This window comes from Mustela nigripes, chromosome 1, assembly GCF_022355385.1.
Source record: "Mustela nigripes isolate SB6536 chromosome 1, MUSNIG.SB6536, whole genome shotgun sequence".
NCBI classification, from domain to species: Eukaryota; Metazoa; Chordata; class Mammalia; order Carnivora; family Mustelidae; genus Mustela; species Mustela nigripes.
The window spans coordinates 763,320-790,993 of NC_081557.1; the positions used below are offsets into that span (position 1 = coordinate 763,320).

General features: G+C 68.1%; 1 protein-coding gene across 1 annotated transcript in view; it reads left to right on the plus strand.

Annotated features, from left to right (window-relative positions):
- Nucleotides 1–248: 248 nt before the first annotated feature.
- MUC5B (mucin 5B, oligomeric mucus/gel-forming) overlaps nucleotides 249–27,674 on the plus strand; it is a 61,262-nt gene continuing 33,836 nt past the window's right edge. The window contains exons 1-52 of the mRNA XM_059386835.1: nucleotides 249–349; nucleotides 492–565; nucleotides 1,820–1,891; nucleotides 2,036–2,111; nucleotides 2,400–2,524; nucleotides 2,731–2,992; nucleotides 3,281–3,395; nucleotides 3,657–3,747; nucleotides 4,397–4,506; nucleotides 4,623–4,836; nucleotides 4,915–5,040; nucleotides 5,207–5,324; nucleotides 5,580–5,718; nucleotides 5,910–6,020; nucleotides 6,534–6,603; nucleotides 6,681–6,818; nucleotides 6,904–7,068; nucleotides 7,316–7,410; nucleotides 7,823–7,949; nucleotides 8,123–8,378; nucleotides 8,457–8,509; nucleotides 8,834–8,934; nucleotides 9,106–9,257; nucleotides 9,392–9,530; nucleotides 9,693–9,803; nucleotides 9,894–10,073; nucleotides 10,752–10,991; nucleotides 11,160–11,316; nucleotides 11,844–11,972; nucleotides 12,170–12,332; nucleotides 12,711–12,754; nucleotides 12,843–13,031; nucleotides 13,564–14,142; nucleotides 14,185–15,297; nucleotides 15,594–15,802; nucleotides 16,180–16,354; nucleotides 16,611–16,861; nucleotides 16,945–17,128; nucleotides 17,534–17,741; nucleotides 18,032–18,210; nucleotides 18,571–18,658; nucleotides 18,763–18,866; nucleotides 19,059–19,090; nucleotides 19,475–19,646; nucleotides 19,976–20,077; nucleotides 20,298–20,335; nucleotides 20,719–20,841; nucleotides 20,929–21,027; nucleotides 21,391–21,510; nucleotides 21,726–21,789; nucleotides 21,895–22,009; nucleotides 22,392–22,720. Coding sequence (XP_059242818.1) covers nucleotides 249–349; nucleotides 492–565; nucleotides 1,820–1,891; nucleotides 2,036–2,111; nucleotides 2,400–2,524; nucleotides 2,731–2,992; nucleotides 3,281–3,395; nucleotides 3,657–3,747; nucleotides 4,397–4,506; nucleotides 4,623–4,836; nucleotides 4,915–5,040; nucleotides 5,207–5,324; nucleotides 5,580–5,718; nucleotides 5,910–6,020; nucleotides 6,534–6,603; nucleotides 6,681–6,818; nucleotides 6,904–7,068; nucleotides 7,316–7,410; nucleotides 7,823–7,949; nucleotides 8,123–8,378; nucleotides 8,457–8,509; nucleotides 8,834–8,934; nucleotides 9,106–9,257; nucleotides 9,392–9,530; nucleotides 9,693–9,803; nucleotides 9,894–10,073; nucleotides 10,752–10,991; nucleotides 11,160–11,316; nucleotides 11,844–11,972; nucleotides 12,170–12,332; nucleotides 12,711–12,754; nucleotides 12,843–13,031; nucleotides 13,564–14,142; nucleotides 14,185–15,297; nucleotides 15,594–15,802; nucleotides 16,180–16,354; nucleotides 16,611–16,861; nucleotides 16,945–17,128; nucleotides 17,534–17,741; nucleotides 18,032–18,210; nucleotides 18,571–18,658; nucleotides 18,763–18,866; nucleotides 19,059–19,090; nucleotides 19,475–19,646; nucleotides 19,976–20,077; nucleotides 20,298–20,335; nucleotides 20,719–20,841; nucleotides 20,929–21,027; nucleotides 21,391–21,510; nucleotides 21,726–21,789; nucleotides 21,895–22,009; nucleotides 22,392–22,720 — 8,527 coding nt within the window. The remainder of the gene's footprint in view (nucleotides 350–491; nucleotides 566–1,819; nucleotides 1,892–2,035; nucleotides 2,112–2,399; nucleotides 2,525–2,730; nucleotides 2,993–3,280; nucleotides 3,396–3,656; nucleotides 3,748–4,396; nucleotides 4,507–4,622; nucleotides 4,837–4,914; nucleotides 5,041–5,206; nucleotides 5,325–5,579; nucleotides 5,719–5,909; nucleotides 6,021–6,533; nucleotides 6,604–6,680; nucleotides 6,819–6,903; nucleotides 7,069–7,315; nucleotides 7,411–7,822; nucleotides 7,950–8,122; nucleotides 8,379–8,456; nucleotides 8,510–8,833; nucleotides 8,935–9,105; nucleotides 9,258–9,391; nucleotides 9,531–9,692; nucleotides 9,804–9,893; nucleotides 10,074–10,751; nucleotides 10,992–11,159; nucleotides 11,317–11,843; nucleotides 11,973–12,169; nucleotides 12,333–12,710; nucleotides 12,755–12,842; nucleotides 13,032–13,563; nucleotides 14,143–14,184; nucleotides 15,298–15,593; nucleotides 15,803–16,179; nucleotides 16,355–16,610; nucleotides 16,862–16,944; nucleotides 17,129–17,533; nucleotides 17,742–18,031; nucleotides 18,211–18,570; nucleotides 18,659–18,762; nucleotides 18,867–19,058; nucleotides 19,091–19,474; nucleotides 19,647–19,975; nucleotides 20,078–20,297; nucleotides 20,336–20,718; nucleotides 20,842–20,928; nucleotides 21,028–21,390; nucleotides 21,511–21,725; nucleotides 21,790–21,894; nucleotides 22,010–22,391; nucleotides 22,721–27,674) is intronic.

A 27,674-nucleotide genomic window follows, 5' to 3' on the forward strand; every position in this document is an offset into this window, starting at 1 on the left:
TGGTGGCCACGAGGCCATGTGTGACTCAAGTTGCCCCGGGGCCCGCTGCCGCCTGGAGCCAGGAACCGGAACCAGAAGCCCAGTCAGGGTCTGAGGCGGTACCAGGCTGGGGGCTGTACTGCGGGGCTGGGTCCTGTCGCTGTGGATGCTGCCCCCAGGCCTCTCCCGAGAGAGCGAGGCCCCGGCAGCCCCGGGGAGTCCGTGGGGTCAGGGTCCACAGAAGCAGTGAAGCTGCAGGGGTGGGGGCCATGGCAGGAGGGTCCCCCCAGGCCAGGACTGGCAGCTATGCCCATCTCTGCCTGTCGCCGGCGGCTGGCCAGCTCCAAGCCAGTGCCTACTGTTTACCCGGGTGAGGGGAAGAGCAGGACCTGCCCCGCCCTCCCACGTGAAGCCACTGGGGCCGGAGCCAGCTCTTGGGGCTACAAAAGGACCCTGCCCACTCAGGTCCTTCCTTAGACGCTGCCCCGGGGCCTTCTCCCCTCCCTCCGCAGGATGGGTGTCGCCAGCAGGATGCTGGCCCCGCTCTGGGCCCTGGCCCTCGCCCTGGCCTGTGCCCAGCACGTAGGTAAGGCTCCCACTGAGCGGCTTCCAGGGCTGGTCCTGACCTGGCAGCCCAGGGGCCCCCCACTTCCTGGGGCGGCTCTGGAGCTGGGAGGGCGGCAGACAGCTCCGCGGCCTGACCCCAGCCCCGGGGAAGCTGGGCTTGTCTGTGAGCGGCTCCCAGGCTGGACCCCGGCCCTGCCCCTTGCTGTCTTGTGGGCGCCAGCTTGTGGGTTTGGGGGTCCCTTGGACGCTGTGGGGGCCCACGTCAGGGAGGGGCCTCTGAGGCTGAGCCGCTCCCCTGAGGTGGGGGAGAGGAACCCAGCATCTCTAAGCCCCCAACTGCCTCCCTGGCCGGCGGGCACGTCCATCTGTGCTGCTTTCCTGCTGCCTCTGCCCCCACCAGACCTCCTCTGAGCCGGTCCTCAGGGCCCTGGAACCCCTCACGCCCCAGGTCACCAGCTCATTTTCCCTGTCTGGGTCTTGAGAGGGCCCTCCAGGGGACCTCAGCCTTGGGGAGTGGGTGTGATCGAGAGGTCCACGCCGTGGGGACGCTGGGGAGAGGCTCCTGGACCCCCCGAGGCCCCTCCCACCCAGGTTTGCACCTCCGGCTTCTGCGTCCCAGAAGATGGCTGGGTCCTGCACAGCTGTCAGGTGACAGCGTGCTCCTGGAGGAGCTGCCCTGGGCAAGGGGACAGCATTCCTGAGGCCCTCAGCACCATGGGGACCTCGGCATGCGTGCCCGCACCTTACCGTCCCCGGCCTCCTGCCTCCGTGTGTGGGGCCAGTCTCTGCTGGCTGCTCCTGGGGCACCTGCGTCACGGATGAGTGTGGACTGTCCCCTGCGAGGTCAGGGGCAGGGCCAGGCAGCCCCACCGCACTCGACTCCGCACCCCCACATCCTCGCCCGGGGCCCTGGTTGTCTCCTGACGTGCTCAGGTGACCCGCAGCTTCAGCCGTCTCAGGCTGTCCGTGCAGACATTCGTCCCTGCCCCATGCCCCCCGCAGGGAGAACCCGCGTGAACAAGGGGATAGTAGAGGAATGCAGGGCTGTGGGTGGTGCCATGTCAGGGCTCGGGGAGCCCCGAGTGCTCGTGGGGCAAGCGGGGAGAAAGCTTGTACAGCGCGTGAGCCTGGTGCGGGCGTCGTGGACAGAGACTCCCCCCCATCCCCAGCCCTGTGCAGGGAGAACCCCCACCAGTTCTGGGCCCTTCCGGGGCCTGTCCCTCTCTGTCCCCTGTCTCCTGGCTCAGGCCCAGCGCCCTCGCTCTTCCCATAGGCCAGGCCCAGGGCAGCTCTGTGGAACACAGCCACAAGTCCCCAGAACTTCATGTCCCCCAGGAGCTTGGTGGTGAGTTGACCCCCACCTGTTAGTGCGGTCCTGCCCCAGCCCCTCGGGGCCAGAACTTGGGGGCCCGGAGGACACCCCAACACACAGCCCTGGTTCGTTGCCTGCAGCCCCCGAAGTCCCCTTCTGTCCCTGTGGCCGCTTCAGACAGGAAGGTCGATGAGGCCCGAGCTCACAGCTCCGTCCTCCTGTCTCCCCGCAAGTCCCGGTCCCTTCGCCACAGGTGTCCCCTTGGCTGGTGGGGGGCTCTCCGGTACACCTGTGCTGCCACGCTGGGTGTGTGGCCCTAGGAGAGGATCACTCCCCCCGGCTGGGCTCAGGGAGGCTCATCTGTGCCTGGCCTCAGCATCCAAGGGGTCGTCCTGGGCGCTGGGCACTGACTTGGCCCCGGGCAAGAGCTCTGGGCAGAGTTCCGGGCCGGAGCGCTTGCAGCCGCTCGGGACGGCCCGGAGGGAAGGTCGCCGGCTTGTGGGGCCTCAGCTCCAGCCCCAGCTGGGCGTGGTGCCGGCAGGCTTGGCGGGGGCAGCAGAGACCCCGTGTGTGCAGGCGGCGTGACCCCGCGCCCTGTCCCCGCAGGCCACCCACTCCGCGGGATGAGCTTCCTGCCCCCTCTGAGGACGGCCCCGGTGGTGCGAGGTGAGAGGGGCTGTGAGGCTGGGGGGCGGCTGGACGGGGTCCCGCTCCCCACGTGGATGGGGGGTAAGTGCTGGAGAGAGGCTGTGTTCCCCGAGGGCCTGGGTCCAAGCAGCTCCTCCCTGCCGTCCGCACCCCTCAACCCCGGGGCAGCTGCGTCCCCGGCCCGGGGCGTAGTCCGGCATCCTCTGGCCCTCCTTGGCCCGCAGCCCGGAACCCCGCGCACAACGGGCGCGTCTGCAGCACCTGGGGCGACTTCCACTACAAGACCTTCGACGGCGACATCTTCCGCTTCCCCGGCCGGTGCAACTACGTCCTGTCCGCGCACTGTGGCGCCGCGTACGAGGACTTCAACGTGCAGCTGCGCCGCGGCGGGGAGTCCAACGCCACCACGGTCACTGCAGTCACCATGAAGCTCGACGGCATGGTCATCCAGCTGACCAAGAGCTCCATCCTGGTTAACGGCCGCCCGTGAGTCCAGGTGGTTGTGGGGGGCACATGGCGTCATGCCCAGGCAGGCCCCTGAGCACACCCCCAGAGGCCTGAGGCTCTTTCCCTGCCCGGGGAAGTGGCCCCCTTCCTAGTTCCTCCGTGACCATGGAGCTCTGGGGTCCTCTGTCCTCTCGTGCCCGTGGTGCTGTCTGTGGCCCAGCATTCCGGTCACATTCGTGCCGTCGGGGGCCCTACCTGGCCGGGATTAGGCCTCCATAGCCCTGTCCCGCGTGGCCTCGGGGCCTCAGCCCGGCCCTCTCTCCACAGAACTCAGCCGCCCTTCAGCCAGTCGGGGGTCCTCATCGAGGTCAGCAACGGCTACCTGAAGGTGGATGCCAAGCTGGGCCTCATCCTCATGTGGAGCCCTGATGACAGCCTCCTGGTGAGACCGGGGCTCAGGGCCGGGGTGGGGGGGTGTCGCCGGCCCAACGGCCTCCCCAGAGAGGGAAGAAAGTGCTCTGGCCGGGGGCTGGGGGACGGCCGGACCCCGCTGCCTGGGGCTGGTGAGGAGGGGCCAGGGAGCCTATCTCCGCTGTCACGGAGACCCTGGAGCGTCGGAGGCAGGGGTCCACGGCCTGTGGCACCTCTGTGGGGCCTGACATGTCCCTGTGGGGCCAGGCATCTGATGTGCGCCTCATTCCAGCTGGAGCTGGACCCCAAGTTCGCCAACCAGACCTGTGGGCTCTGCGGAGACTTCAATGGTCAGCCTGTGTTCAACGAGTTCCTCTCCCATGGTAAGCCTCCCCACGGCTGCCCATGGTAGCTGGATTCCTTTCCCAGTGCTCCCTGCACTTCCAGAACCTTGGGTCGGGTGTCCCCGGTTTGCACACGCACACGCACACGCACATGCATACGCGGAGCTGCGCGCACGCCCACGCCGGCACAGACATGTCCCCAGCACGCGTGCACACGTACCTCCCCGCACCCTCAGCACCGCCTCCAAGCAGACCTTCTGGTTTCTTGGGCCTCCTGCCGCCAGGAAGGGAGGCTTCACGTGACCCAGCTGGAGTCCCCCACCCCCAGGACCCCCTCGCCAGGCCCAAGAAGCCCAGAGGAAGCTCACCCGCATGGGGCTGGCAGCCCCAGGGGGCACGCCTGCCCGGTCGTCGGAGGGGGGGCCCGGTGAGGGCTTGGCTGGGCTCCAAGGGCTGGGTGAGGTCAGGGTCACTCTCCGGCCCTTTGGGCAGCATGCTTCCCCGGGCTTGGAGAACCCTCAGGCCTCAGCCCTCTGCCCGTAGCCCTGAATGACTTGGGTGGTCCCCCACTTACTTTCAGACTCCCTGAGCACCTCTTCACCCAGCAGGGTGGTTGGGGGACCAGAGGCAGTGCCGACCCCTCGGGGAGCCTCAGGAGCCTCAGGGGCCTGGGGTTGTGTTCCCGCAGGGGTCAAGCTGACGGCCCTCGAGTACGGGAATCTGCAGAAGATGGACGGCCCCACGGAGCAGTGTCAGGACCCTGTCCCCGTGCCCCCGACGGACTGTGGGCATGGCACCGTAAGCCCTGGCGTGGACGGGCCCTGCTCCTGTGGGGGCGAGGGGGGTTGGCGGCCCGGAGCCCGGGGGAGGGTCCCGAGCCTGCACTCAGTGCGTGCTCCCGGCTCTGCCCCCAGGGCCCCTGCGAGGAGATCCTGACCGGCCAGCTGTTCTCGGGCTGCCGAGCTCTGCTGGACGCCGGCAGCTATGTGCAGGCCTGCCGGCAAGACCTCTGCCTCTGCGAGCACGCGGACCGCACTCGCTGCATCTGCCCCACACTCGCCGAGTATGCGCGCCAGTGTGCCCATGCCGGGGGGCTGCCCCCGGACTGGAGGAGCCCCCACCTCTGCCGTGAGTGCCCGTCGTGCTGTCCCTCCTGAGCCGGGAGCTGGGGGCCATCGATGACGCGGCTCTGTCCTCCCTCCCCAGCCCAGACCTGCCCCCCCAGCATGCAGCACCGGGAGTGCGGCTCGCCCTGCGCCGACACCTGCTCCAACCTGGAGCACTCCCAGCTCTGCGAGGACCACTGTGTGGACGGCTGCTTCTGCCCTGAGGGTGAGAGGGGCCTCCCCGGGCATCCCACAGAGGCAGGCTGAGCCCCTGGGTCCGAGGAGCCCCTGTAGGGCGGGGCGACCTGGGCCCAAGGTCGGGTCCCCTCCACTGGCTCAGGGGTGGCCCCTGCCCAGCACCTGCCCCGTCCATGGCCTGCCTGCTTCTGCAGGGACGGTGCTCGACGACATCGGCCAGACCGGCTGCATTCCAGCATCCCAGTGTCCTTGTGTGTACAATGGGGCCACCTATGCTCCGGGGACCAGCTACGCCACAGACTGTACAAACTGGTAGGACCCCAGACCCTCCCGCCTACAACCCCGGACATGGCCTGGGACGACTCAGGGGCCGAGGCCCAAGGGCTGGCTGTCCTCTCTTCCTGCGGACCCCAGGCGTGCCCAGGGCTCTCCACGCAGACACCGCCAGGCGCCGGTCTAGGCGGGGATGCAGGTGGGCCTGGGCCGGACCTGTGTCCTCCGGCCAGTGCACAGGCTGGGGCTGGATGCCCCCAGGGGCGGCACACGCGTGGTCTCTACCGTCCACAGCACCTGCTCCAGAGGCCAGTGGAGTTGCCGGGAGCTGCCGTGCCCAGGCACCTGCGCGGTGCTGGGGGGCGCCCACATCTCCACGTTCGACGAGAGGCAGTACACGGTGCACGGGGACTGCAGTTACGTGCTGGCCAAGGTGGGACCTGGGCCTCGCGCCTACCCGGGCGGCTTTGGGCCACAGCCGTGCAGCTGGCCCACCCCTGCCCGGGCTGCTGGGTCTGCTGCATCTGCGCCCCAGCTCCCGGCGCCACCCCACAGGGTGTCCAGGGGTTAGAGGCGGCCGGGGGCGGGCGCCTTTGGGCAGAGTGTGAGGACCTGTGTCTGTAGCCCTGTGACAGCAGCGTCTTCACTGTGCTGGGAGAGCTGCGGCGGTGCGGCCTGACGGACACTGAGACGTGCCTCAAGAGCCTGACGCTGAGCCTGGACGGAGGGCACATGGTGAGAGCAGACCCGGGCGTCGGGGGGCAGGGTGAGAGCAGATGCCAGTTGAGGGGAGTCTATGTCCCTCATGGCAAGTGACCTCTGCCCAAGCCCTTGATCCTGGCATGGCGGTGGGTGAGGGGGATGTGGGCTGAGGACCTCCCGGCCCACAGGCCTCTGCATGAGAGTCCCCCAGACAGAACCACTCCGGGAGGGGCACCGGGGCCTCCACACCCGCCCCACCAGCCCTGGAGGGAGGGCCAGGGCTTCACTGGAGCCAACTTCCCCTGTCCCGGTTTAGTTTTATTTTTATTTTGTTTTTCCGACTTCCCTATTTCATACAATCACTTGGGTTTTGCCGGAGAGGATGCTCGGCCCTCCAGGGAACTGCGGACACACCAGCTGAGCCTGAGGCAGAACTTGGCTCCTCCGTCAGCCCCTCCTCGTGGGAGGTCGTGGCCCTCCGGGGCAGAGGCCCCGCTGGCACGTGTCCCGGGGCCACCCTGACCTGCTCCCTCCCTGTGCTCTCAGGTCGTCACGGTCAAGGCCAGCGGGGAGGTGTTCGTGAACCAGATCTACACCCAGATGCCCGTCTCGGCAGGTAAGGACGTGGGGCCTGCCCCCTTGGAGGGTCCCGGCCCTCCCAGCCCACTGAGGCCTCGTCCCCCGTGTCCACAGCAAATGTCACGCTCTTCAGACCGTCCACCTTCTTCATCGTGGCCCAGACCAAGCCGGGCCTGCAGCTCACGATCCAGCTGGTGCCCGTCATGCAGGTGTTCGTGAGGCTGGGGCCCGAGCTCCGCGGCCTCACCTGCGGTAAGAGGGGCCGCCCGTCCTGGGAGCCGGAGCCCACTCCCGGCAGCCGGGGCCCCCGGCGCCTCATGCCGGCCTCTCGCCGCAGGCCTGTGCGGGAACTTCAACCAGAACCAGGCCGACGACTTCCGGACCCTCAGCGGCGTGGTGGAGGGCACGGCCGCCGCCTTTGCCAACACCTGGAAGACCCAGGCCTCCTGCCCCAACGTCAAGAACAGCTTCGAGGACCCCTGCTCCCTCAGCGTGGAGAACGGTATGTGGGTCCCCGCGGCCACAGGCCTGCCCGGTTGCCGGTGACCCCAGGCCGCAACATCCACTCTGGCCTGGAGGAGGCCTTCAGGGGCCAACTCACCAACGCGTTTCCCAGTGTGGCCATGGAAACTTCTGGAAGAAGGGAGCAGTGTGTTGTGGGGGTGGTGAAGCCTGCACCGGCGTGCCTGCTGGCCACAGCAGGGGACGACTGTCCGCCTCGCTGACCGCCCTTGTTGCTCTGTCCGCAGAGAAGTACGCTCAGCGCTGGTGCTCCCGGCTGACCGACCCCCGCGGCCCCTTCGCCCAGTGCCACATGGCCGTGAACCCGGGCACCTTCTACTCGGTAACGCAAACCCGCCAGCCTCTCTGCTCCGCACGCAGCTGTCCTCGGTGCGGGGACAGGGGCTTCTCCAGGGTCCGGCCTGGTCCTGAGCTCCAGAGCTCATCCGTGCCTCCAGCCCTGTAACCAGGCATAGGGTTGACGACCCCTGAGGGCTTGTGGCCCACCAGGCCCTGGAGCCCACATGAGAAATCAGTGGTGGCCGAGATGCTCTGGGGTCCGAGGGCTGGAAGGGCTGGCCCCTGCCGGGTCCCCGAGAGGAGGGGCTGTTGTCCTTCCAGCACCCGCCTGGAGGGGGCTTGTCTGCGGAGGGCGTGGGGGCCCCAGGTGCGGGCTCGGGGAGGGTCCTAGCGGAGCCGGGGCGGCCGTGTGGGGGACGCTCACGGCGTGTGGGTGACGACGGCCCCGTCCCCAGAACTGCATGTTCGACACGTGTAACTGCGAGAAGAGCGAAGACTGCCTGTGCGCCGCCCTGTCCTCCTACGTGCACGCCTGCGCGAGCAAGGGGGTGCTGCTCCGCGGCTGGAGGGACGGCGTGTGCGGTGAGTGTCCCCACCCCCCAGCAGAACACGTGCTCCTGGGCCCCTGTCCCCGGGTGGGGCTTGGAGGGCTGGAGTGCCCGGCCTGGGACCCTGACGCAGGGGCAGGGGGAGGCGGGGGCGGGTGATGGCAGCCGCTCCGTCCTGACTGCCTCCTCCTGCCTGGCGTCCCGCAGCAAAGCCCATGGCCACCTGCCCAAAGTCGCTGACCTACCAATACAGCATCAGCACCTGCCAGCCCACCTGCCGGGCCCGGAGCCATGAGGACATCACCTGTGGCATCAGCTTTGTCCCCGTGGATGGCTGCACCTGCCCCAACGGCACATTCCTGGACGAGGCGGGCAAGTGCGTGCCGGCCACCAGCTGTCCCTGCTACCATGAGGGCTCTGTGGTCCCCAACGGGGAGTCGCTTCATGAGCGTGGAGTCATCTGGTAAGAGCCCCTCCTGGATGGAGCTGGTGGGCAGGGCGGCTAGGCCGGGGAGACCCTCTGACCACCCTCTTGTCCCAGCACCTGCACACAAGGCACGCTGACCTGCATCGGAGGCCAGGTTCCCACTCCAGGTGAGTCTGCGGGGAGGGAGGAGCGCTCGTGATCTCCAAGTTTCTGGGTGGACGGCCAGACCCCCACATCAGTGTGGCTGCTGGGTGTGGGGGGTTTCCCTCTTTGGCCTGATCCGCGCCCCCAGGCACGCCACGCATATGCACCATGAACACATGTACACACCGTGGACACACGCGCCCTGCACACACGCACGTGCATCCCGCTGGCCGAGCCCCAGGCTGGCGGCACAGACTCGGCTGCTGGGACACGCTGTGTGCGGCCGTGACTCTCAGAGCCAGCCTGGCGGTGGGTGGTGGGACCCTGAGTGGCCTCTAACCCCCCAGTCTGCACCCCGCCCATGGTCTTCCTCGACTGTCGCAACGCCACGCCGGGGGCCTCTGGGGCCGGCTGTCAGAAGAGCTGCTTCACTCTGGACATGGACTGTGTGAGTGCCCTTTACGGCCTGGCGACACCGCGTGGGCATCAGCCCATGTGCCCTCGCGGGGTGGTCCCGGGAAGACCACTGCCTGAGGGCTCCCTGGGCTCAGTGCAGGCCGTGGTGGGGGCTCAGCGGTCGACCCCCAGCCCACTGAGCCATGTCCCCTGCACCCCACAGTATAGCCCCCAGTGTGAGCCTGGCTGCGTGTGTCCCGACGGGCTGGTGGCCGACGGCGAGGGCCGCTGCGTCGCTCCGACGGACTGCCCCTGCGTGCACAACGAGGCCAGCTACCTGCCCGGCCAGACCATCCGGGTGGGCTGCAACACTTGGTACGCGGTGGGGGGGCTCCCTGCCGTTGGGGGTGGGACCCCGGCCTCTAGGACCGACCACGGTCTTGCAGGGACCTGCCGCACCCCCATTCCCCACGCCCAGCTCGGGCCTGACTGGTGCCCCCTGCCCCCAGCACCTGCGAGAACAGGAAGTGGCGGTGCACAGAGGAGCCCTGCCTGGCCACCTGCGCCGTGTACGGGGATGGCCACTATGTCACCTTCGATGGGAGGCGTTACAGCTTTAGCGGGGACTGCGGGTACACGTTGCTTCAGGTACATGTCCCGGGGGCTCCCTGGTCTTCCTGTGGCCCCACCCCCAGCAGCAGGACGACCCCCCACCTCTCGGGGCACCCCAGCCCCCAGCGGCAGGACAGCCCCCCACCTCTCGGGGCACCCCCACCCCCAGCGGCAGGACGACCCCCCATCTCTCCCCAGGACCACTGCCGCGGCAATGACACCACTGGGACCTTCCGCGTCGTCTCTGAGAACGTCCCCTGCGGGACCACGGGCGTCACCTGCTCCAAGGCCATCAAGCTGTTCCTGGGGGTGAGCGGGCGGCCGGGTAGGGCTGGGCCCCCCTGGAGGGACGCCTGGGAAGTCGAGCAGGCACAGGCCTGAGCGACCACTTCTGCACAGAGCTTCGAGCTGAGGCTGAGTGAAGGCCGCGTGGAGGTGCTCGAGAGGGGCGTGGGGCAGGAGCCCCCCTACTCCATCCGCCAGATGGGCATCTACCTGGTGGTGGACACTGAGGCCGGCCTGGTGCTGCTGTGGGACAGGAAGACCAGCATCTTCCTCAAACTCAGCCCTGAGTTCAAGGTGGGCCCCGTCACCCCCCCGGAGGGCCCGCTCTCGCCCCAGACCGTGCGGGGTGGCAGGACAGACGGGAGAGGAGGCCCTCCGCTGCCTGAGCCATGTCTTGTGGCTCCCGGGACACCCTCACAAACGCGGGGCTCCTTCTCGTGTTCTGGACCCTGGAAGTCCCATCCAACTGTTCCGGGGCCCACTTCCTCCGGGGGCTTTGGGGGAGGACCCCACCTGCCTCCTCTAGCTCCTTGGGCCCCAGGCGACCGTCCAGCCTCGTGTAACTGTCCTCACTCCTGTGTGTGCCCACATGTCCTCAGGGTCACAGGCCCCGTGTCGTCAGCCCACCCCCACCCAAGATACCCTCATCTCTGCTGGACCCCATCGGCAGGGGTCCTATTTCCACATGAGGCCACGCTCCTGGGTCCTGAGTCAGGACCTGTGCTGGTCTTTGGGGAACACCACGTAGCCTACAGTGCTGCCTCTCCTGTTCCCTTTCCTCCGGGAGGGGCACCACCATGGCCCCGTGGGCTGAGTGGGGCCGTACATGCTGAAGGTGTACTTGGGGACCCCTCCTCCTGGGGGTGGACGTGGGCCCCAGGGGAGCGAGTGGGGTCCCAGGAGGCAGGGTAGGAGGCTCGGGCCCCTCCGGCACATGCCTGAGCCCCCCGTGCCGCCGCCCCCCGTCTGCAGGGCCGCGTCTGCGGGCTGTGCGGGAACTTCGACGACAAAGCCATCAACGACTTCACCACGCGCGGCCAGTCCGTGGTGGGCAGCGCCCTGGAGTTCGGCAACAGCTGGAAGTTCTCCCCGGCCTGCCCTGACGCCCCGGCCCCCCGCGACCCCTGCACCGCCAACCCGTACCGCAAGTCCTGGGCCCAGAAGCAGTGCAGCATCATCAACAGCGCGACCTTCGCCGCCTGCCATGCCCACGTACGTGGCCCTTCCCCGGGGACAGCAGCTGGGGGCCGCCGTTTAGACCAGCCCGTGGTCAGCTGCTGTCCCTGAGCTCTCGGGGATGCCACCCCAGGCTGGGATATACCACGGGCCTGACCCCCAGGAGCCCCAGCCCCCGGATCCGAAGCCTCTTTCCCCCGCCAGGTGGAGCCCACCAAGTACTACGAGGCCTGCGTGGGCGACGCGTGCGCCTGTGACTCGGGGGGCGACTGTGAGTGTTTCTGCACGGCCGTGGCCGCCTACGCGCAGGCCTGCCACGACGTGGGCGTGTGCGTGTCCTGGCGCACCCCGGACACCTGCCGTGAGTGTCCACGACACGTGGTTGGGAGGAGGGGCCGTGGGGAGGGGCAGAGGAGTGTGGGGTCAAGGCAGGTCAGCCATGGGCTGGACGGGAGGCGGTGGAAAGCTGGGTGGAATGGGGGAGTGCTGGAGGGTGTGGTCAGGGGACACGTGGCAGAACGTTCTGGAACTGAGAGGGCTTAACAGAGCTCCTACCTCCCACGCTGTCGGAACCTGGCTGGACTGGGGTGTCGCTAGGGAGCTGCTCCGGCCAGAGCCCCCACCCCAACGGATGGCACCCCTGAGAAACCAGGGGACCTGCGGCTGCCTCTGACCATGGCATTCGAGGCCCCGTCTGGGAGGCACAGCGGAGGGAATGGCTTGAGAACAGCCCATGAGATGTGGGGGAAGGTCAGGGTGCAGGGGGAGCTTGCCTGGCTCGCGTGGGTCCCCGAGGCTGTCTTCCCGAGGGCAGCACTCTGCATGGGGCCGCCAGGTGGCTCGCTCTGCGTGGGAGCTGGCCCACTGAGCCTGCCCGCTGGCCCGCAGCCCTGTTCTGTGACTACTACAACCCCGAGGGCCAGTGCGAGTGGCACTACCAGCCGTGCGGGGCGCCCTGCATGAGGACGTGCCGGAACCCGGGCGGCCGCTGTCTGCACGACCTGCCGGGCCTGGAAGGTGAGGGCAGGGGCTGCTGTCCGGGGGCTTCTGGCTGGGCTGGACGCGTCCCAGCCCCTCAGGGTCCCTTTGTGGGTACAGCTCCACGCGCCCACTGTGCCGTGCGCGAGGCCTGGGGCGGGAGGCTGAGCCCAGGCCACGGTGGGGAGGTGGTCAGGCAGGTAGTGTGGCTGGCACTCAGCCTCTCTGGACCGCAGGCTGCTACCCCAAGTGCCCGCCTGCGGCCCCCATTTTCGACGAGGACCAGATGCAGTGTGTGGCCACATGCCCGACCCCACCCCCACCACTGCCCTGCCGCGTCCGGGGCAAGTCATACCGGCCTGGCACGGTGGTGCCCTCCGACCAGAACTGCCACTCCTGGTGAGCCGCACGCCCATGGGGCCTCCTCCTTCAGACTGGTGGGGGTGGTGTCACAGCCTTGAGGTCCTGAGGTCTGGCTGGGAGCCTCCCTGGTGCAGAGTGGGGGTGGGCAGCCCGACGGGTGGTGGGGGGTGGGATTGAAGCAGGAGCTGAGTCATGACGTGGAGCAGAGGCCTCGGAGAGGAAACGGCCGTCAGAAAGTCACCGGGGTGTGTGGGTGTCAGACGCCCACCTGCGTCACTCAGCGATGGGAACGGGCTCCCGGGGTGGGTGTGGCCTCGGGCTCCGTGTGCCCCGGCAGGGCTGCGGGATGACCCCGGCGCGGCAGGGGTGCCCTACACCCACCCCCCCAGCTCACTTCCTCCCTCCCGCCACTAGCATTTGCACCGAGAACGGCGTGCAGTGTGCCTACGACTCTGAGGGTGAGCGGCGGGGGGCCTTCCTGGGGTCTGGATTCTTGGGGTGCCCACCTCCCCCCAGCCCCTGACGTGCCTGGGCTTGTCCTCACAGCCTGTGTCTGCATCTACGATGGACGGCACTTCCGACCGGGGGACGTCATCTACCACACGACGGATGGCACAGGGGGGTGCCTCTCTGCCCGCTGCTCCGCCAACGGCACCATCGAGCGGGGCGTCTCCCCCTGCAGCGCCACCAGCCCCGCCCCACCAACCACCTTCTCCTTCTCCACATCCGCACCCGGTAAGGCAGACGCACGGGGGCACCGTGCAGGGCTGTTTCTCTCCCCGAGAAGGCAGGAGCCTGCCGTCCCTGGGAAGGGCCAGCTCAGCCCGTCTCCCTGGCAGGACTGCTGTCCTCAGGGCCACAGTCAGGACTAGGGCCCCCGGCAGAGGGCGGAGGCCGGCCTCTGGGAGGAGGTGCACGGAGTGTCAGGCACCCTGACTCCTCTCCCTCCTCTGGAGCATCCTAGAGCCTCATCGGACCTTCCCGCAGGAGGGCTGGTTCTGCTCAGGGCCTGCGGAGCGGGCTTTCCCTACCTGAGCGCCCTTCACCAGCTCATTCAACTACTGTGGGCTGCACATGCGCCCTGTGCCACGCGTGTCAAAGGGGCTTGGTGCTCCCACCCCGCCAAGCTCCGTGGCGAGTGGAGATAGCCGCACAGATCGACATGGCGAGGCCACAAGAGCTGGTGGGTGGGGGGCAGGGACTGCGGATGAGGGGAGGTCCCGGGACCCCGCGAGACTCAGCCTTCCGCCTTCTCTTCTGTCCTCAGTCGTGAGCTCAACACGTCCGCCCCGCACGTGCCATGACTGTGGCAAGAACACAGTGCCCACGGGCACAACCCCCGGCACCACTGTCCAGCCTCACCAGGCCTGTGGGGAGGAGTGTCAGTGGTCGCCGTGGCTGGACATCAGCCGTCCGGGCCGAGGCACCGACAGCGGCGACTTCGACACCCTGGAGAACCTCCGCGCCCATGGGTACCAGGTTTGCGCGGCGCCGAAGAAGGTGGAATGCCAAGCTGAAGAGGCCCCCGGGGTGCCGCTCCAAGTCCTGGGGCAGCATGTGGAGTGCAGCCCGACGGTGGGCCTGACCTGCTACAACCACAAGCAGACGTCAGGGCTCTGCCACAACTACCAGATCAGGATCCTGTGCTGCTTCCCCCGGACCTGCTCCCCCTCCAGCAGTCCGGCCCAGACCACCCCTCCTGCAGCTTCAGGGAATACAGAAACAGGGCCCACACGAGAGGTTAGCGGGGTCTCATCTGTGCCGACAGAGCACAAAATATCCCCAGCCACGGTCGCTGCAACTGGCACAAGCATTCTCTCCACAACTAGTGAAACACCTGCTCCGGGTGCTACTGTACCAGTCCAAGCGACTGCTACAACCACCCCAGGTACCCCTACACCTGCCCCGGGGACCACCACGACCCCACCAGGCACCCCTACACCTGCCCCGGGGACCACCACAGCCCCACCAGGTACCCCTACACCTGCCCTGGAGAAAACTACTCTCTTGACTCTGACTCCGATGCCAATTTCAACAACACACGAGCCTTGTTTGAAACAGTTGTGCACATGGACCCACTGGATTGACAGCAGCTACCCTGAGCCGGGTATAAACAGTGGAGATTTTGACACTTTTCCTAATTTGAGAGCCAAAGGCTATAAATTCTGTGCAAAGCCCAACAACGTGGAGTGCAGGGCAGAGTTCTTCCCGAACGTCCCACTCGAGGAGTTGGGGCAGGACCTGATCTGTGACAAGAATGTGGGGCTGCTTTGCCTGAACAAGAACCAGCTTCCCCCAATCTGCTACAACTACGCGATCCGCATCGAGTGCTGTGAGCAAGTAGATGTGTGTATGAGCACCCCACACGCCGGCTCCTCGGAGGTCACACACCCAACCCCGAGGGACACGGAGACCCAAACACAGCTGACTCGAAACACCGGAGTTCCCTCGTCGCCGACACAACATGGCATTGCCAGCTCGGCGCCTGTGCACCCGGCAACCAGCACCACGCCTAACACATACAGGGTATCCTCACCTGTGACTGTCACCTGCCAGCCACAGTGCACGTGGACCAAGTGGTTTGACGTGGACTTCCCGTCCCCGGGACCCCACGGAGGAGACGTGGAAAGCTTCAGCAACATCATGAGAAGGGGAGAGAAAATCTGCCGCCGGCCTGAATACATCTCGCGGCTGGAGTGCCGGGCCGAGAGCCACCCCGAGGTCGGCATCGAGAAGCTGGGCCAGGTGGTGCAGTGCGACCTCAGCAAGGGCCTGGTGTGCCGGAACCGGGACCAGGGAGGCAATGTCGGGATGTGCCTCAACTATGAGGTCCGGGTGTTGTGCTGTGAGCTCCCAGAGCCCTGCGGTCACACTTCAGTGACGCCAAGCTCAGCCCCTCCGGAGCATACGTCCGTGGTGTCCAGTGTGCCATGGCCGAGCTCCACCGCTCCGGCCAGCACCACGTGCTTCTGCAGCGTGTCCGGCAAGCTGTATCCCGCAGGTATGTGACTCGTGCATGTGGTGTGGTGTGTGTGCTGCCTTGTCTCCTGCTGTCTGGTCTATGAAGATGCCATTGCTATGGGAGAGGGGAGGCGTCGCTTGTCACTGACTCGGCCACCATCATCTCTGGGTGCGACCTAGCCATCTTTGTGTATTTCTTCCGTTTACTTCTGAGTAGAAAGGCCTCGTGCCTTGTCTGCCCCTGGGGTGGATGCCGAGCATGGAAGAGTGTCTCTGGGCCGTGGCTCCCCCCGCAGGACGGCTCCGCTCACCCCCGCTTGACCGTTTCTCTCGCAGGATCCATCATTTACCAACAGACTGACCTCGACGGCCACTGCTATTATGCCACATGCAGTCTGGACTGCCGTGTGGTCCGGCAGATGGACCAGTCCTGTCCCAGCAGCGTGGCACCTCCTGCCCCGACCACCTCCCAGCCTGGCTCCTCCCCTTCGGCCCCCGTGCCCATCACTACGCAGGGGTGCCCGAATGCAGTCCCTCCAAGAATGGTAACTCCCCATCTGCCCTTCTCAGATGCTGGTGCAGGGACCCCTGGCGCCTTTCCGGAGGTGGGAAGTTAGCTGCGGGTAGGCTGAAGCCGGCTGGCTGTTGGGAAGCAGCCCGTGGTGGTCCTCCAGGGCTGCCCAAAGCGGGCGCCGCCTGGGGAGCCAGGAGTGTGTGCAAGCAGCCGGCGATGGGCGCCTGGCCGGTGGCTGCAGATGGGGCAGCCTGCGGTGGGGTGCGGGGTTGTGTCCGAGCTCCATGGGGCGTGGGGGCCTGTGGGAGAAACAGGGGGGCAGGGGTGGGGAAGGTGGGTCCCATCCCGACCTCCTGTGACTCCTGCTCCCCCCTGGGTCCAAGACTGAGCACTGTCCTTCCCCCACAGAAAGGCGAGACCTGGCCCATGCCCAACTGCTCTCAGGCCACCTGTGAGGGCCACGGGGTCATCACCGTGCATCGGCGCGAGTGCCCACGGGCGCAGCCCCCGACCTGCGCCAACGGCTTCCCCCCTGTGCAGGTGGCCGACCAGGACGGCTGCTGCCCGCGCTATCAGTGCCAGTGTGAGCAGGGAGCCGCTGGCGGGTGGGATGGGCGGGGCTTCCGGGGTGCGTGGCGTCAGCGGATGGGCGGGGCTTCGGCGGAGTGGGCGGGGCGGGCGTGGGTGAGACCCTAGGAAGGACTTCCTGACAGCGAGGCAGGGGACAGAAGGCCCCGGGCCTCCACCAGGGCAGCGAGTGGAATGCTGCCCAAACCCCAGGGCCCCGTGGCCGTGTCAGGTGGGAGGAGGCCCCGCGTAAGGCCGGTGCGCGCCTGCAGGTGTGTGCAGCGGCTGGGGCGACCCCCACTACATCACCTTCGACGGCACCTACTACACGTTCCTGGACAGCTGCACCTACGTGCTGGTGCAGCAGGTCGTGCCCGTGTACGGCCACTTCCGCGTGCTGATCGACAACTACTTGTGCGGGGCGGAGAACGGGGTGTCCTGCCCGCAGTCCATCATCGTCGAGTACCGGGGGGACCGCGTCGTGCTCACCCGCAAGCCCGTCCTCGGGGTGATGACCAATGAGGTAGGGGACCCCGGGGCTGTGCCCTGCGGACCGGGCCGGCTTGGGGACATGCCTTATTCTGCCTCGTCCTTCACCCTGTGTAGATCATCTTCAACGACAGAGTGGTCAGGCCCGGCTTCCAGAAAGAGGGCGTGAGCGTGTCCCAAATCGGCATCAAGATGTACGTGACCATCCCTGAACTTGGCGTCCAGGTCATGTTCTCCGGGCTCATCTTCTCGGTGGAGGTCCCTTTCAGCAAGTTTGCTAACAACACGGAGGGGCAGTGCGGTGAGTCCCGGCCCCACCGGGCTCTGCCTGCAGCTGAGGGTGTCCGTGTGAGGGGGGTCACGCTGGGGGACACCCCTGGGGGCCGCACTGTCCGCTGGGATGCAGGCTGCCTGAGTGGCCCCGAGCCTGCAGCCGTGTCTGCTTTCCAGCTGCACTGAGAGCACCCGGTCCCCACAGCAGAGGGCCCAGCCACACACCTGAGGCTCACACCTGTCCACCCTGCAGGGGAACTGTCTGGCTTCTTGGGGGGAACAGGGAAGCGCCTAGGATCAGGTCCCACAGCCAACCCGCCGAGTGCTGCCCTGAGCATCAGGACCCCACTCCCAGTTCAGTGACCCCGCGGCCCACGGGTGGGCTGTGCTCGGCGGTCCCCTGACGGCCCGACACCCGCCCCCCCAACCCTAGGCACCTGCACCAATGACAAGAAGGATGAGTGTCGCCTGCCTGGCGGGGCAGTGGCGGCCTCCTGCTCTGATATGTCCGGCCACTGGAAGGTGACGACACCGCAGCAGCCGTCATGCCACGGGCCCTCCCCGACGCCCACTGCAGCCAGGCCCGCGCCCTCCCCAACCCCGTGCTCCTCGTCGCCAATCTGCCGGCTGATTTTGAGCAAGTGAGATTTGGGGAGGGCCCAGGGAAGGCAGCCCCCCAACCTCACCCTCGGGGTGGGCAGGACGCGTGGGCCTTTGGCGGCTCCCGAGGGAGCAGGGTGTCGGAGCGGGAGGGCGGCAGAGAGCCGCGGCTCACTGCTGGGACCCTGGGTGCGGGGGTGGCTGAGTGGGTCGGCTCCTTCTGTCTGACTGTGGGTCTGGGTCCACGTGCTGCGGTGGGCCGTCCTGCTCGGGGCACGCAGGCCGCGGGCAGAGCCCGAGCTGCCCCCCAACCCTGCGCTGCTGGCCGTAGGGTCTTCGAGCCGTGCCATGCGGTGATCCCCCCGCTGACGTTCTACCAAGGCTGCGTCTTCGACCACTGCCACGTGACCGTCTCCGACGTGGTGTGCTCTGGCCTGGAGCTGTATGCGTCCCTCTGTGCCTCCCGTGGCGTGTGCATCGACTGGAGAAGCCACACCAACCACACGTGCCGTGAGTGCCCACCCGGTCCCGGCGAGCGGCAGCCGCCGGCATGCGGCCAGGGCACAGACGCGCCAGGCGGGCCAGTAGCTGCAGGGCTTCCTGGGCCGGGGAGAGGGGAGGGGAGAGGTAGGAGGGAGGTGGAGGGGTAGACTGGCCTCAGGGCCGCGTGTACTCAGCTCCAGGAGAGAAGGGAGGAGCACACCCATAGGGTGCCCGGAGCCTGGAGTGCGGGGCTGGGGGTGGGGCCGAGGGGCCAGCTTCCAGCTGCAGGCCAGTGTCCGGCCCTCAGCACGTGCCTGGGGACAGGGCCTGGGAGTTTGCTCTGAGCAGATGCCCTTGGCCTCAGCCGTGGCCTCTCCCTGCACACAGCGTTTGCCTGCCCTGCCGACAAGGTGTACCAGCCGTGCGGCCCGTCCAAGCTCTCCTACTGCTACGGGAGGGACAACGCCAGCCTCATGTATGCACCAGCGTCTCCCTCCGGACCTACCCCGGGGCCCCCAGGCTGGCCTTCTCCTAGCTTGGAGGGCACAGGCCAGGCCAGCCCCTCTGCTGTCCCCACAGGGCCTTACAGGATGCCGGCCCCATCACGGAAGGCTGCTTCTGTCCAGAGGGCTTGATGCCTTTCAGCACGAGCTCCGAAGTCTGCGTGCCCACAGATTGCCACAGTATGTTGCCACGGGTGGGGCTGGGGGCCGGCAGGTGCGCCAGCACCAGCTGCCCCCTCGGATCTGGGCTTCCCAGCCAGATGCTGGGGCTTTCTGTCATGGCCTGGGACTGCCTGGGCCGCCACTATGAGTCCAGTCCCTGAAAGGCTGGGGCTGCCACTGCCTACCTGTGGCCTCTCTCTTTCCCTCCAGGGTGCCTGGGGCCCCACGGGGAGCCTGTGGAGGTGAGTGTGGCCAGCTGGCGTGGGGGTAGGGCATCCGCTTAGTGCCAGAGCCTCAGAGGAGGAGCACAGAGGGGGCTCTAGCTGAATGTGGGGGCGTCCGTACGGGGAGTGCCCGCTCCTGGGGTGGTCCTGCTCCTACGTCCGCTGGGGTTCCTTCCTGCTCCCCTCAGACGCAGGGAGCTAGAGGTGGTCACCCACCTGGCATCCGCCCACCCCATCTCCCACCCCTGAAGCCACTTCCCCCAGTTTCCTCCGGTTCCCCCTGTGCCTCCAGGGTCCCCCTCTGGCCCTCAGCTGTGGGCTCCCACACCCCTGTGGTCTGGCTGCTGTTGTGCCCAGACAGGCCAGGGCACAGCCCTGGGCTTACACACGCTCGTCCTGCAGCCCGGCCACACTGTCAGCGTGGGATGCCAGCGGTGCACCTGTGAGAACGGCACATGGACCCTGAGCTGCCGGCCGCAGCCCTGCCCCCTGCCCCCAGCCTGCCCCGCGCCCGGCTTGGTACCTGTGCCTGCGGCCCCCCAGGCCGACCAGTGCTGTCCCCAGTACAACTGCGGTGAGCCCGGCCTGATGCCCACAGGCCCTCGGCTGAGTGCCGGGGGCCACGGGGTGGGGGCACAACCAAGGGGACCACACCCTTCCGCCCCCCACTAAGGCCTCCGCCGGTGACCCCCCAAAAGACAAACTCTGGGGAGGTTGTGTATGCCAGGAGGACGGGGGCTCCTCTGCCCGGGCTGGCCCAGAGTGGCCCGTGCCCCTTGGAGAGCCTACCCTCCGGGTGCTGGGCCCCGCTGGAGACCCCTGGGTGCAGCACTGGGCTGGGTGGGGGCGGGCGCGTGCAGAGCGAGAGCCGGGCCCTGAGGGCCGTCTTCCCGTCCGCCGCAGCCTGTGACACCAGCTACTGCCCCAAGCCCGTGGCCTGTCCCAAGGGCTCCCACCCCATCCTGACCTACGAGGAGGGAGCCTGCTGCCCCCACCAGAACTGCAGTGAGTGCCAGCGACCTCCTGGCGGGCCGGGCGCTGTGGAGGGGAAACGCACTGGGGGTTCTCTGCGGCTGGGGGGGCGCGGCTGCGGCATCGCTGCCCGGGCCCGGGGGCCAGCCACCCCGGTGACGCTTATGGCCCCCGCTGTTCTGCGGGCTGGGGCGTGGTGGGCCGGGCGGAGGGGCGAGGCCGGTCCGTGAGCCCGTGCGTCCCCCCTGCACAGGCTGGAGCGTCTGCAGCGCCAACGGCACCTTATTCCAGGTAAGAGGGTGCGGAGGTCAGGACCCCGGGGGCATCCGTGAGCCCTCCGGGGACCACAGCCCACAGCCCAGGGTAGCCGAGGCTCCAGGTTGGCCGCCGGCTGGGCCGCTCCTCCGCATCGGCAGGGTGGGCAAGGCCAGCATCCCTCCCTGCCCTCCTGGATGTGATGAGGGCCCCCAACATCAGTGCCCCCGACTGGGCCCTCCCAAGCCTGTGACGTCCCGGGCACCCTGGTCTCCAAGGTGAGGGCTCCGGGGGGCCCCGTCCCCCGCCAGGAGGCGGCACTTAGGGGCACCTGGAGGGCCCGGGCTGCCTAGCGGGGACCAGGCCCAGAGGGGTACGTTCTGGAAGCTCACCGGCCTCGGCCGCCCGACTCTCCCCAGCCCGGCTCCGTGATCTCCTCCAGCCTGTGTGAGACGTGCCGGTGCGAGGTGCCCGGCAGCCCCCATTCAGACACGGCGGTGATCAGCTGTGAGACTCAGATTTGCAACACCCGCTGTCCCGAGGTGAGTGGCTGCGGTGGTTGCCCCACACTGCCGCCGGGACCGCTGGGGGTTGGGGGTGCTCAGGCCACACGCCCGCCGTCCCCGCAGGGCTTCGAGTACCGGGAGCAGAGCGGGCGGTGCTGTGGCGGCTGCGTGCAGCAAGCCTGCGTCCTCAACGCCACGGACGGCTCCCCCCATCTCTTCTACGTGAGTTGCAGCTGCTGGGCCTGGCTGGGGGGCTCGGCGGGGGGTTCCGGGGCCACGGAGTGAGTCCTGGGGGTGGGTTGAAGCCACCCTGCCCTGCCCAGGAGCTCTGGGGAAGCCGGGGCGGGGCCAGGTCCCACCCCTGCCTGGACGGGGGAGCTGTGAGGTCCCCAGTGGCCGCAGGGGCGGGAGTGCAGGGGCGGGAGTGCGGAACCAGCCGCCCCGGCACACGGGGGCCCCTGGGGAGCCGTCATCGCAAGGCAGGTGCCCGGCCGAGACCGGGAGGACCCCGGAGGCCCACGGGCTGGAGGCCGACACGCAGCGCTCCCCTGTCCTCTTACCTTGCTGGCCGGCTTCTCCTTGCAGCCGGGCCAGTCCTGGCCAGACCCCACGAACCCCTGCGTGACCCACGAGTGTGAGAAGCACCAGGATGGGCTTGTGGTGGTGACCAGGAAGAAGGCGTGTCCCCCGCTCAGCTGTCCTGCGGTGAGCTCCGGGAGCCCATGGCCCCGCCTGGCCCACTGTGGGTCATGGGAGGCCACGGCCAGGGTCACCCGGGGGTGGGGGTGGGGAGCCACGGTTGGCCCTGTGCAGTGGCCGCAGGGGTGCCACTCACCTCTGTGGGGCACCGTCCCCTCCTGTCCATTCCTCCACTCCTGGGCCAGCGGCTGGCCCTCAAGGAAGCCCTCTTGTTGGCACAGGACCAGGCCAGGCTGAGCGAGGACGGCTGCTGTCTGTCCTGTCCTCCACCGCAGCCCCAGAACAGTGAGTGGGCACGTCCACAGGGGGGGTGGGCCATCCTACCCGTCTGGGGCGCCCAGGGGGCCCGGCCAGGCCTGAGCCTCCGCCGGCCTTTTGTGTCACCCCCAGGGTCAGCCTGCGCCCTGTTCCACGAGCGCCAAGTCCTCCACCAGCAGGGCTGTAGGTCTCCCCGGCCCGTGCGCCTCGCCTTCTGCCGTGGCAGCTGTGGAGACAGTGTCTCTGTGTACGTGAGCCCCTCCCCCGGCCCGCAGGGGTCACAGAGCCGTCAGGGGCACAGAGGGTGGCGATGAAGGGCAGGGGAGGAAGAGCTGGGAGCCGCGATGGGCTCTGGGGTGGGCTGAGCGGCTGGTCCTGGGCGTTCAGAGGCCACGGCCTGCGCCCTGGCAGGAAGCAGGCTGTTCCGAGACCACAGACTTGAGGGCCCCACCGGCGGCGTGGCAGGGTTCGCCGTGGCGCGTTGGCGGCCTGGTTGGCCGCGGAGTGTTCACACCTGGCCACGGGCGCGGGAGTTTGCGTGGCGGTCACACGCTGGCCAGAGAGCCTCGAGGACGGGTGGTGGCGACACGGGGTGGGGGCCTGGGTCTGACGCGGCCGTCCGCCCACAGCTACTCCCAGGAGGCCAACGCGCTGCGGCACAGCTGCGAGTGCTGCCAGGAGCGGCGCGTCTCCCTGAGAAACGTGACCCTGCGCTGTCCCGACGGCTCCCACCGGGCCTTCAGCTACCCCCAGGTGGAGGAGTGTGGCTGCGTGCGGCAGCGCTGCGGCTCCCACGGCGCCCTGGGCCACGGGGCAGACTCGGGGCCTGTGCAGAGCGACGAGGAGCAAAGCCAGGAGGTGGGGGGCACGGGCTGGAGGAGGGGCTCCAGGGCCACGGGCTCCACCAGTGGACTGACCAGCCCCCGTCCTCGGGGCTCCCGGCCACCCGCCTCCGGGATACACCGATAAGGGCATCCTGGCCCCTACAGCTTTGGTCCAGGGACCCGAGCCCTGGCCCAGGGGGCCCGAGGCCATGATGCCCTGCCCACCCACCTTGTCCCTCTCGGGGGTCCAGCTGGCCCTCGGGTGTGCGGTGGCCCCGACCAGCCCTCAGGCCACTCTGGCCGTGGGTCCAGCGTGCGTTCCCAGGACTTGTGCATCACGTGGGGGTCTTAACAGGGATGGGCACTTGGACTCGTTGGGCCGGGCCGTCCGCCAGGAGGCGCAGCCTTGCTCCTCCCTTGGCCCTGGGCTTCAGGAAATGACCGTCTGGTTCATAAATACACTTGGAGCATTTTGCAAACTGTGGACTCTGTGTGGTTTTTAAGGTGATCTGCGAAACCCAGAGACGGGGTGGGGACAGGCGGCGCGCCAGGGGCTCACACCACACCCTCGGCCGGCCCCAGACGGGTCACACTGGGGAGGTCCACCCAGGGGCGTCTGCTGCCTCCAGGGGCTGGGGGACGACACCCTTCCTTTCACGGAATCGAGGGAGGGAGGGGGTCCTGTGTGGCCCTGCCTATCCCCCAGCTGGCCACACTGGACACCAGTAGGCTTTGCATGGCGAAGGAACCTTCTAGAAGAGGGCTCTATCTTTTCCCCACAAGGCATCAGACCCCCTCATCACACACTTGCTGGGTTTGGTGTGTGTGTGAGTGTGTGTGTGCGTGTGTGTGTGTGTGTGCACAAAAGCCACCAGCATCCAAGCCCCTGCCCCTCCCACGTCCGTCCTGTGACCCCCAGCTCTGCCCTGAGAACCTCCAGGTTCCTCGACACCTTCCTTGGCGGCCCCAGGGGAGCTTCCAGACCACCCCCCTGGCAACATGCAGACCAAAGGCCTGACCCAGCCCCGCAGATGCCCTGGGAGTGTGGACAGGGCTCACCCTGGTCCAAAGACCTGGCCAGAGCAGCCCTGGGGGTTGGGGACCACCCTTTACAGTTTCCGTAGAGGACCCACCCGGACAATGCTGCTCTTGCCCCTGGTCCAGGCACACGGCAAGGGGGACCGACCTTGGAGCTTGACCCCTCCTGTCAGCAGTGACCAGCTGGGGGCGGAGGGTTTCCCTCGGCCAGGACCCCGTGACCCCTTGGGCTCAGGAGACCACTTGAGTGTGAGGTGGATGGCCATGGCCCCACAGGGACAGGGAGCGGGCTGTCGACCCCGGGATACCCTCCTTGGGCACAGCACATTCTCAGGCCTCTGGCTTTGGGAGCCGCTGTTGCACGGACCAGCTGGCCCCGCAGCAGTGGGCGGCTCCCACGTCAGCGCCGCCGACCCCCTGAGCGGCTCGGGTGTCGGAGGGAACTGCCCCTTCCTCGGGGCGCAGGGTGCAGTGACTAATCCTCCACTCCCTGGGAGAGCACCGCCCCTGCCTGGATCTGGGGCTGGTGGCAGGAGGTAACCAGATAGCAGTCCCTGCCAGCCAGTCCAGCCACAGCAGCCCATGGCCAGGTTATGCAAGCCGTTTCTGGAAAGAGCTACAAGCCGGGTGTGGCCCCAAGGCCACCAGGAGGCTCTTCCCACAGGGGAGGCTCCCCAGGCCACAGCCGGCGGCTACCACCCCCTTGGACCCCAGGCGGGTGTGGGGGATGAACTGTCCTTTCTGGGGTGGGGCTGCGTGACCAGCAGAGGCCCCTGTGGGCATGGGCTGCCCCGGCAGCTTGAGACCCCACCTCCCGTGTCCTCAGTGGAGTCCTGGCCCGGAGAGCCTCCAAGGCTGCACGAGATGCTCATGGCTCTGCCTGGGACGGGGGTGGGGGGTGGGGTGGGGGGTGGGGTGGGGGGTCCCACCCTCGTGCATGGGGGGTCCAGACGGGGTGGGCAGCTTCTGCCCAGAGCAAGGGAGGCCAGGGGCTCCGAGAGAAGGACCCAGGATGCTGGGGAGCCTGTGACCACGTGTGCCCCCAAAGCCAGCACCCCAAGGCCCTGAGGCCTCGTCCAGGGTGCGTGGGGGCCGCTACTCCATCTGCTTTGGCCACAGACCTGGGCCCTGGGTGGTGAGTTGGCTTCGCAGAGAGCCCAGGGGGCCCAGGTGGGGGACACAGGGGCCTCTGGGTGGCCGCTGAAGCTTTGGGAGCAGAGACCAAAGGATGATTCTGGGGACAGAATCTGGGCGTGGGGTGAGGCAGGAGGGCAGTGGGCGGGCGCAGCTCCTGCTGGACGTTGGACATATGGGTACTGCCCTGGTCAAGACCTGGGCGCCCATCAGCCCAGTGACACTCTCTGTGGGCAGACGGGTGTCCACCTGGAGGAGAAGCCCCAGGGAGGCAGCGCAAGCCCCAGAGGCGACGAGAGCCTGGCTTGGCGGCTGGACCCAGGATGTTCCCTCGGCCCCTCTGGGGACATCCGCAGGGTCGGGACCGCACCGCGAACGACCGTCCCGGGGGCGGGGGGATGGCCGTGCCTTGCACAGGGGACACGTGGGACAGGGGCCGGACCAGAAGAAGGAGGCAAGGAGATTGTGCCTGAGTCAGCTGCCCCAAGGAGCCCGGGCAGAGCCGCCCCGGTGAGGTCCGGGGAGGAAGCTGGCAAACGCATCGTGTCAGAGGTCTTCAAACGTCCGGCCCCGTGACAGAGCACAGGGAGGTCACAGCCAGGGTGCACGCAGAGCCTCCCGCTGGCAGGGGCGGGGCCCCGAGGGAGAGCCTCCTGTTCCTGGGCCCGGCTGAGCTGGGCAGCGGTGGGCAGAGCACACAGATCGGGGGACGGTCACAGGGGAGCAAGGCGGGAAGGGGAAGAGGTGGGGGCTGGGGCGATACGGGGGCCTGCGGGCACGGGCAGGGGGGGCCTGTGTCGGGGCCCGTTGTGTCCGTGGTGGGCCAGGAGAAAGATGGCCAGGGGGGCCGAGTCAGGCCCGAGGGTCAGGGAGGACCAGGCTGTAGTCCTGGGGGGCTTGAGTGGGGGAGCCCTGGGCGCCTGGGCAGAGCTGCCCCAGCCCCGCCTTGTCCTTCAGACCGCACCGCTGGCTGAGGTGGGCCGCGGGGGTGGCGGGAGGAGCGGGAGGCCAGCTGGGCGTGAGGACGCGCCGGGTAAATAGGAGGCCGGCCCGCGGACAGTGGGAAGGAGGCGCTGGGAGGCAGGAGCTCCACATGGCCGTGCCGCCCGGACCAGGCTGGAGGGGACAGCGGTGAGGGGACGGTGGGCCTCCTGACGGTACTTCCAGATTGAGGACCCTGGAGGGGACGACGGGGACGTGGGGAGAGGTCCCCGGACGAGAGTGTGCACAGCAGATGTGCCCGACAGCTCGGGAAAACACATGGATGACTTGGGGTTCCCAAGAGCCCTGTTTGGGGCCCGGGACGCCGGCCCGCCCAGTGCCTGTCCCCGGGTCTCAGGGGCGGGGCAGGGGCTGCCTGGCGGGGCTGGCAGGGGCTCCTGGAAGGGTTTCCAGGATAGGCTGGAGGAAGACCCACCCCTCTTGCAAGGCAAACAGCTTGGGCGGCCTCGGGGGGGCCCCAAGGGGGCAAACAGCTCCCTGCCTCGGGGACACGTGCCCCACGTCCCACTCCATAGGTGCCCCCCCAAGTCCAGGGCCACATGGTCCTCCTGTGAGCACCGCCGCCCATCCCCCGCGCAATGGCAGAGCTGATCGGGTGCCCTTGGTGGGGGAGGAGGGGGCCGAGCCTGTTGACACAGGCAGCCCACTTGAGGGGCTCCGTCTGAGCAGGGGACACGGAAACTCCCTGCCTGCCTTGGTCCCAGCCCTTCCTGCTCCCAAGAGAAGCAGTCCCGGGAGCACCCTAGCTGAGCACAGAGCCAGGAGCCCTAGGGCAGCCTGTCCCCAGGGGAGGGGTCCTTCCGGGGCTCCACCCCCACAGCCATTGGCCCGGGCCCAGGAGGCTGTCTAACCTGGTCTGTGCAAGAAGTGGGGACCTGGGGCTCCTTGGTGGGAGCCTTGGGGGGGGCACATCTCGAAATAGCCCCAGACCACTGTCCTGCTGTCCCGCGCGGCCTTGCTCTGTCCTCAGCCGATGGCTCCCAAGCTCCCACGGGTCCGCAAGAGGGCCAGTCGGCACTTTGTGGAAACCAACAAGAAGCTGATACCTGTGGAGAGCAGCCGGGGTGGGGGGGCACACCCCCCAGTGGGTCAGGACCTGCCCCAGAGCCCAGTTGGACGCTCTGGACCTCATCCATTGTAGGGAGACCTTGCCTGGTTCCCGAAGCCGACTGAGCTCCCATGGGGATTCTGTCTCCCCACCCATGGTCACCACAGAGAGCTGTCCTGGGCAGTGTCCACACCTCTAGCTCTGGGCATCGGGGATGCTGAGCCGCTCATCTGTGGGCATGTGGGTGTGGGTGTCCCTGTCTGGCCGGATATGCGACATGGGCACAGGTGAGGGCACAGAGCCCTAGGAGAAGCAGAGCCCTCCTGCAGAGACACCGTTGCTGGGCACAGCGGCCTGGCTCTGACCCTCACCGCCCCCATACACACAAGTCTGGCTCGCCCTGTGGGCCTCCAGGGGCCCTTCCTGACTGCCCAGACCGTGCTGGGCGCTACCCAGACCCCCTGAGCTGGGTTAGCAGTTCTGAGTTAAGGTCACTGACTGCTGACCTGGGGCAGCTCCAGCTTCAGCCTGTGGCCTCATGACCCAAGCCCGGGATGCAATCTCGTGTCCCCCTTGAGTCCCCCCAGGGGCAGCGTGGACGCTTCTAGCCCTGGGGTGTCGGCGGCGCGTGCACCACACCTACTTACCGAGCGCGTTGGCCACATCCCTGACTTTGGGACGTGGCAGGGCCCCGACAGAACACAAGTAAGGAGGTAGCCAGGCACGGGGGATCCCCTGACAGCCTCCCCGAGAGAATGCAGGAGGGCGAAGTTGGGGCAGCCGGAGAGCATTGTGGGCCCTGCGTCCACCGAGAGGAGTGGGCCCCACGGAGGGGCGGTGCCGTGCTGCGTGGCCTCCCCAGCTGT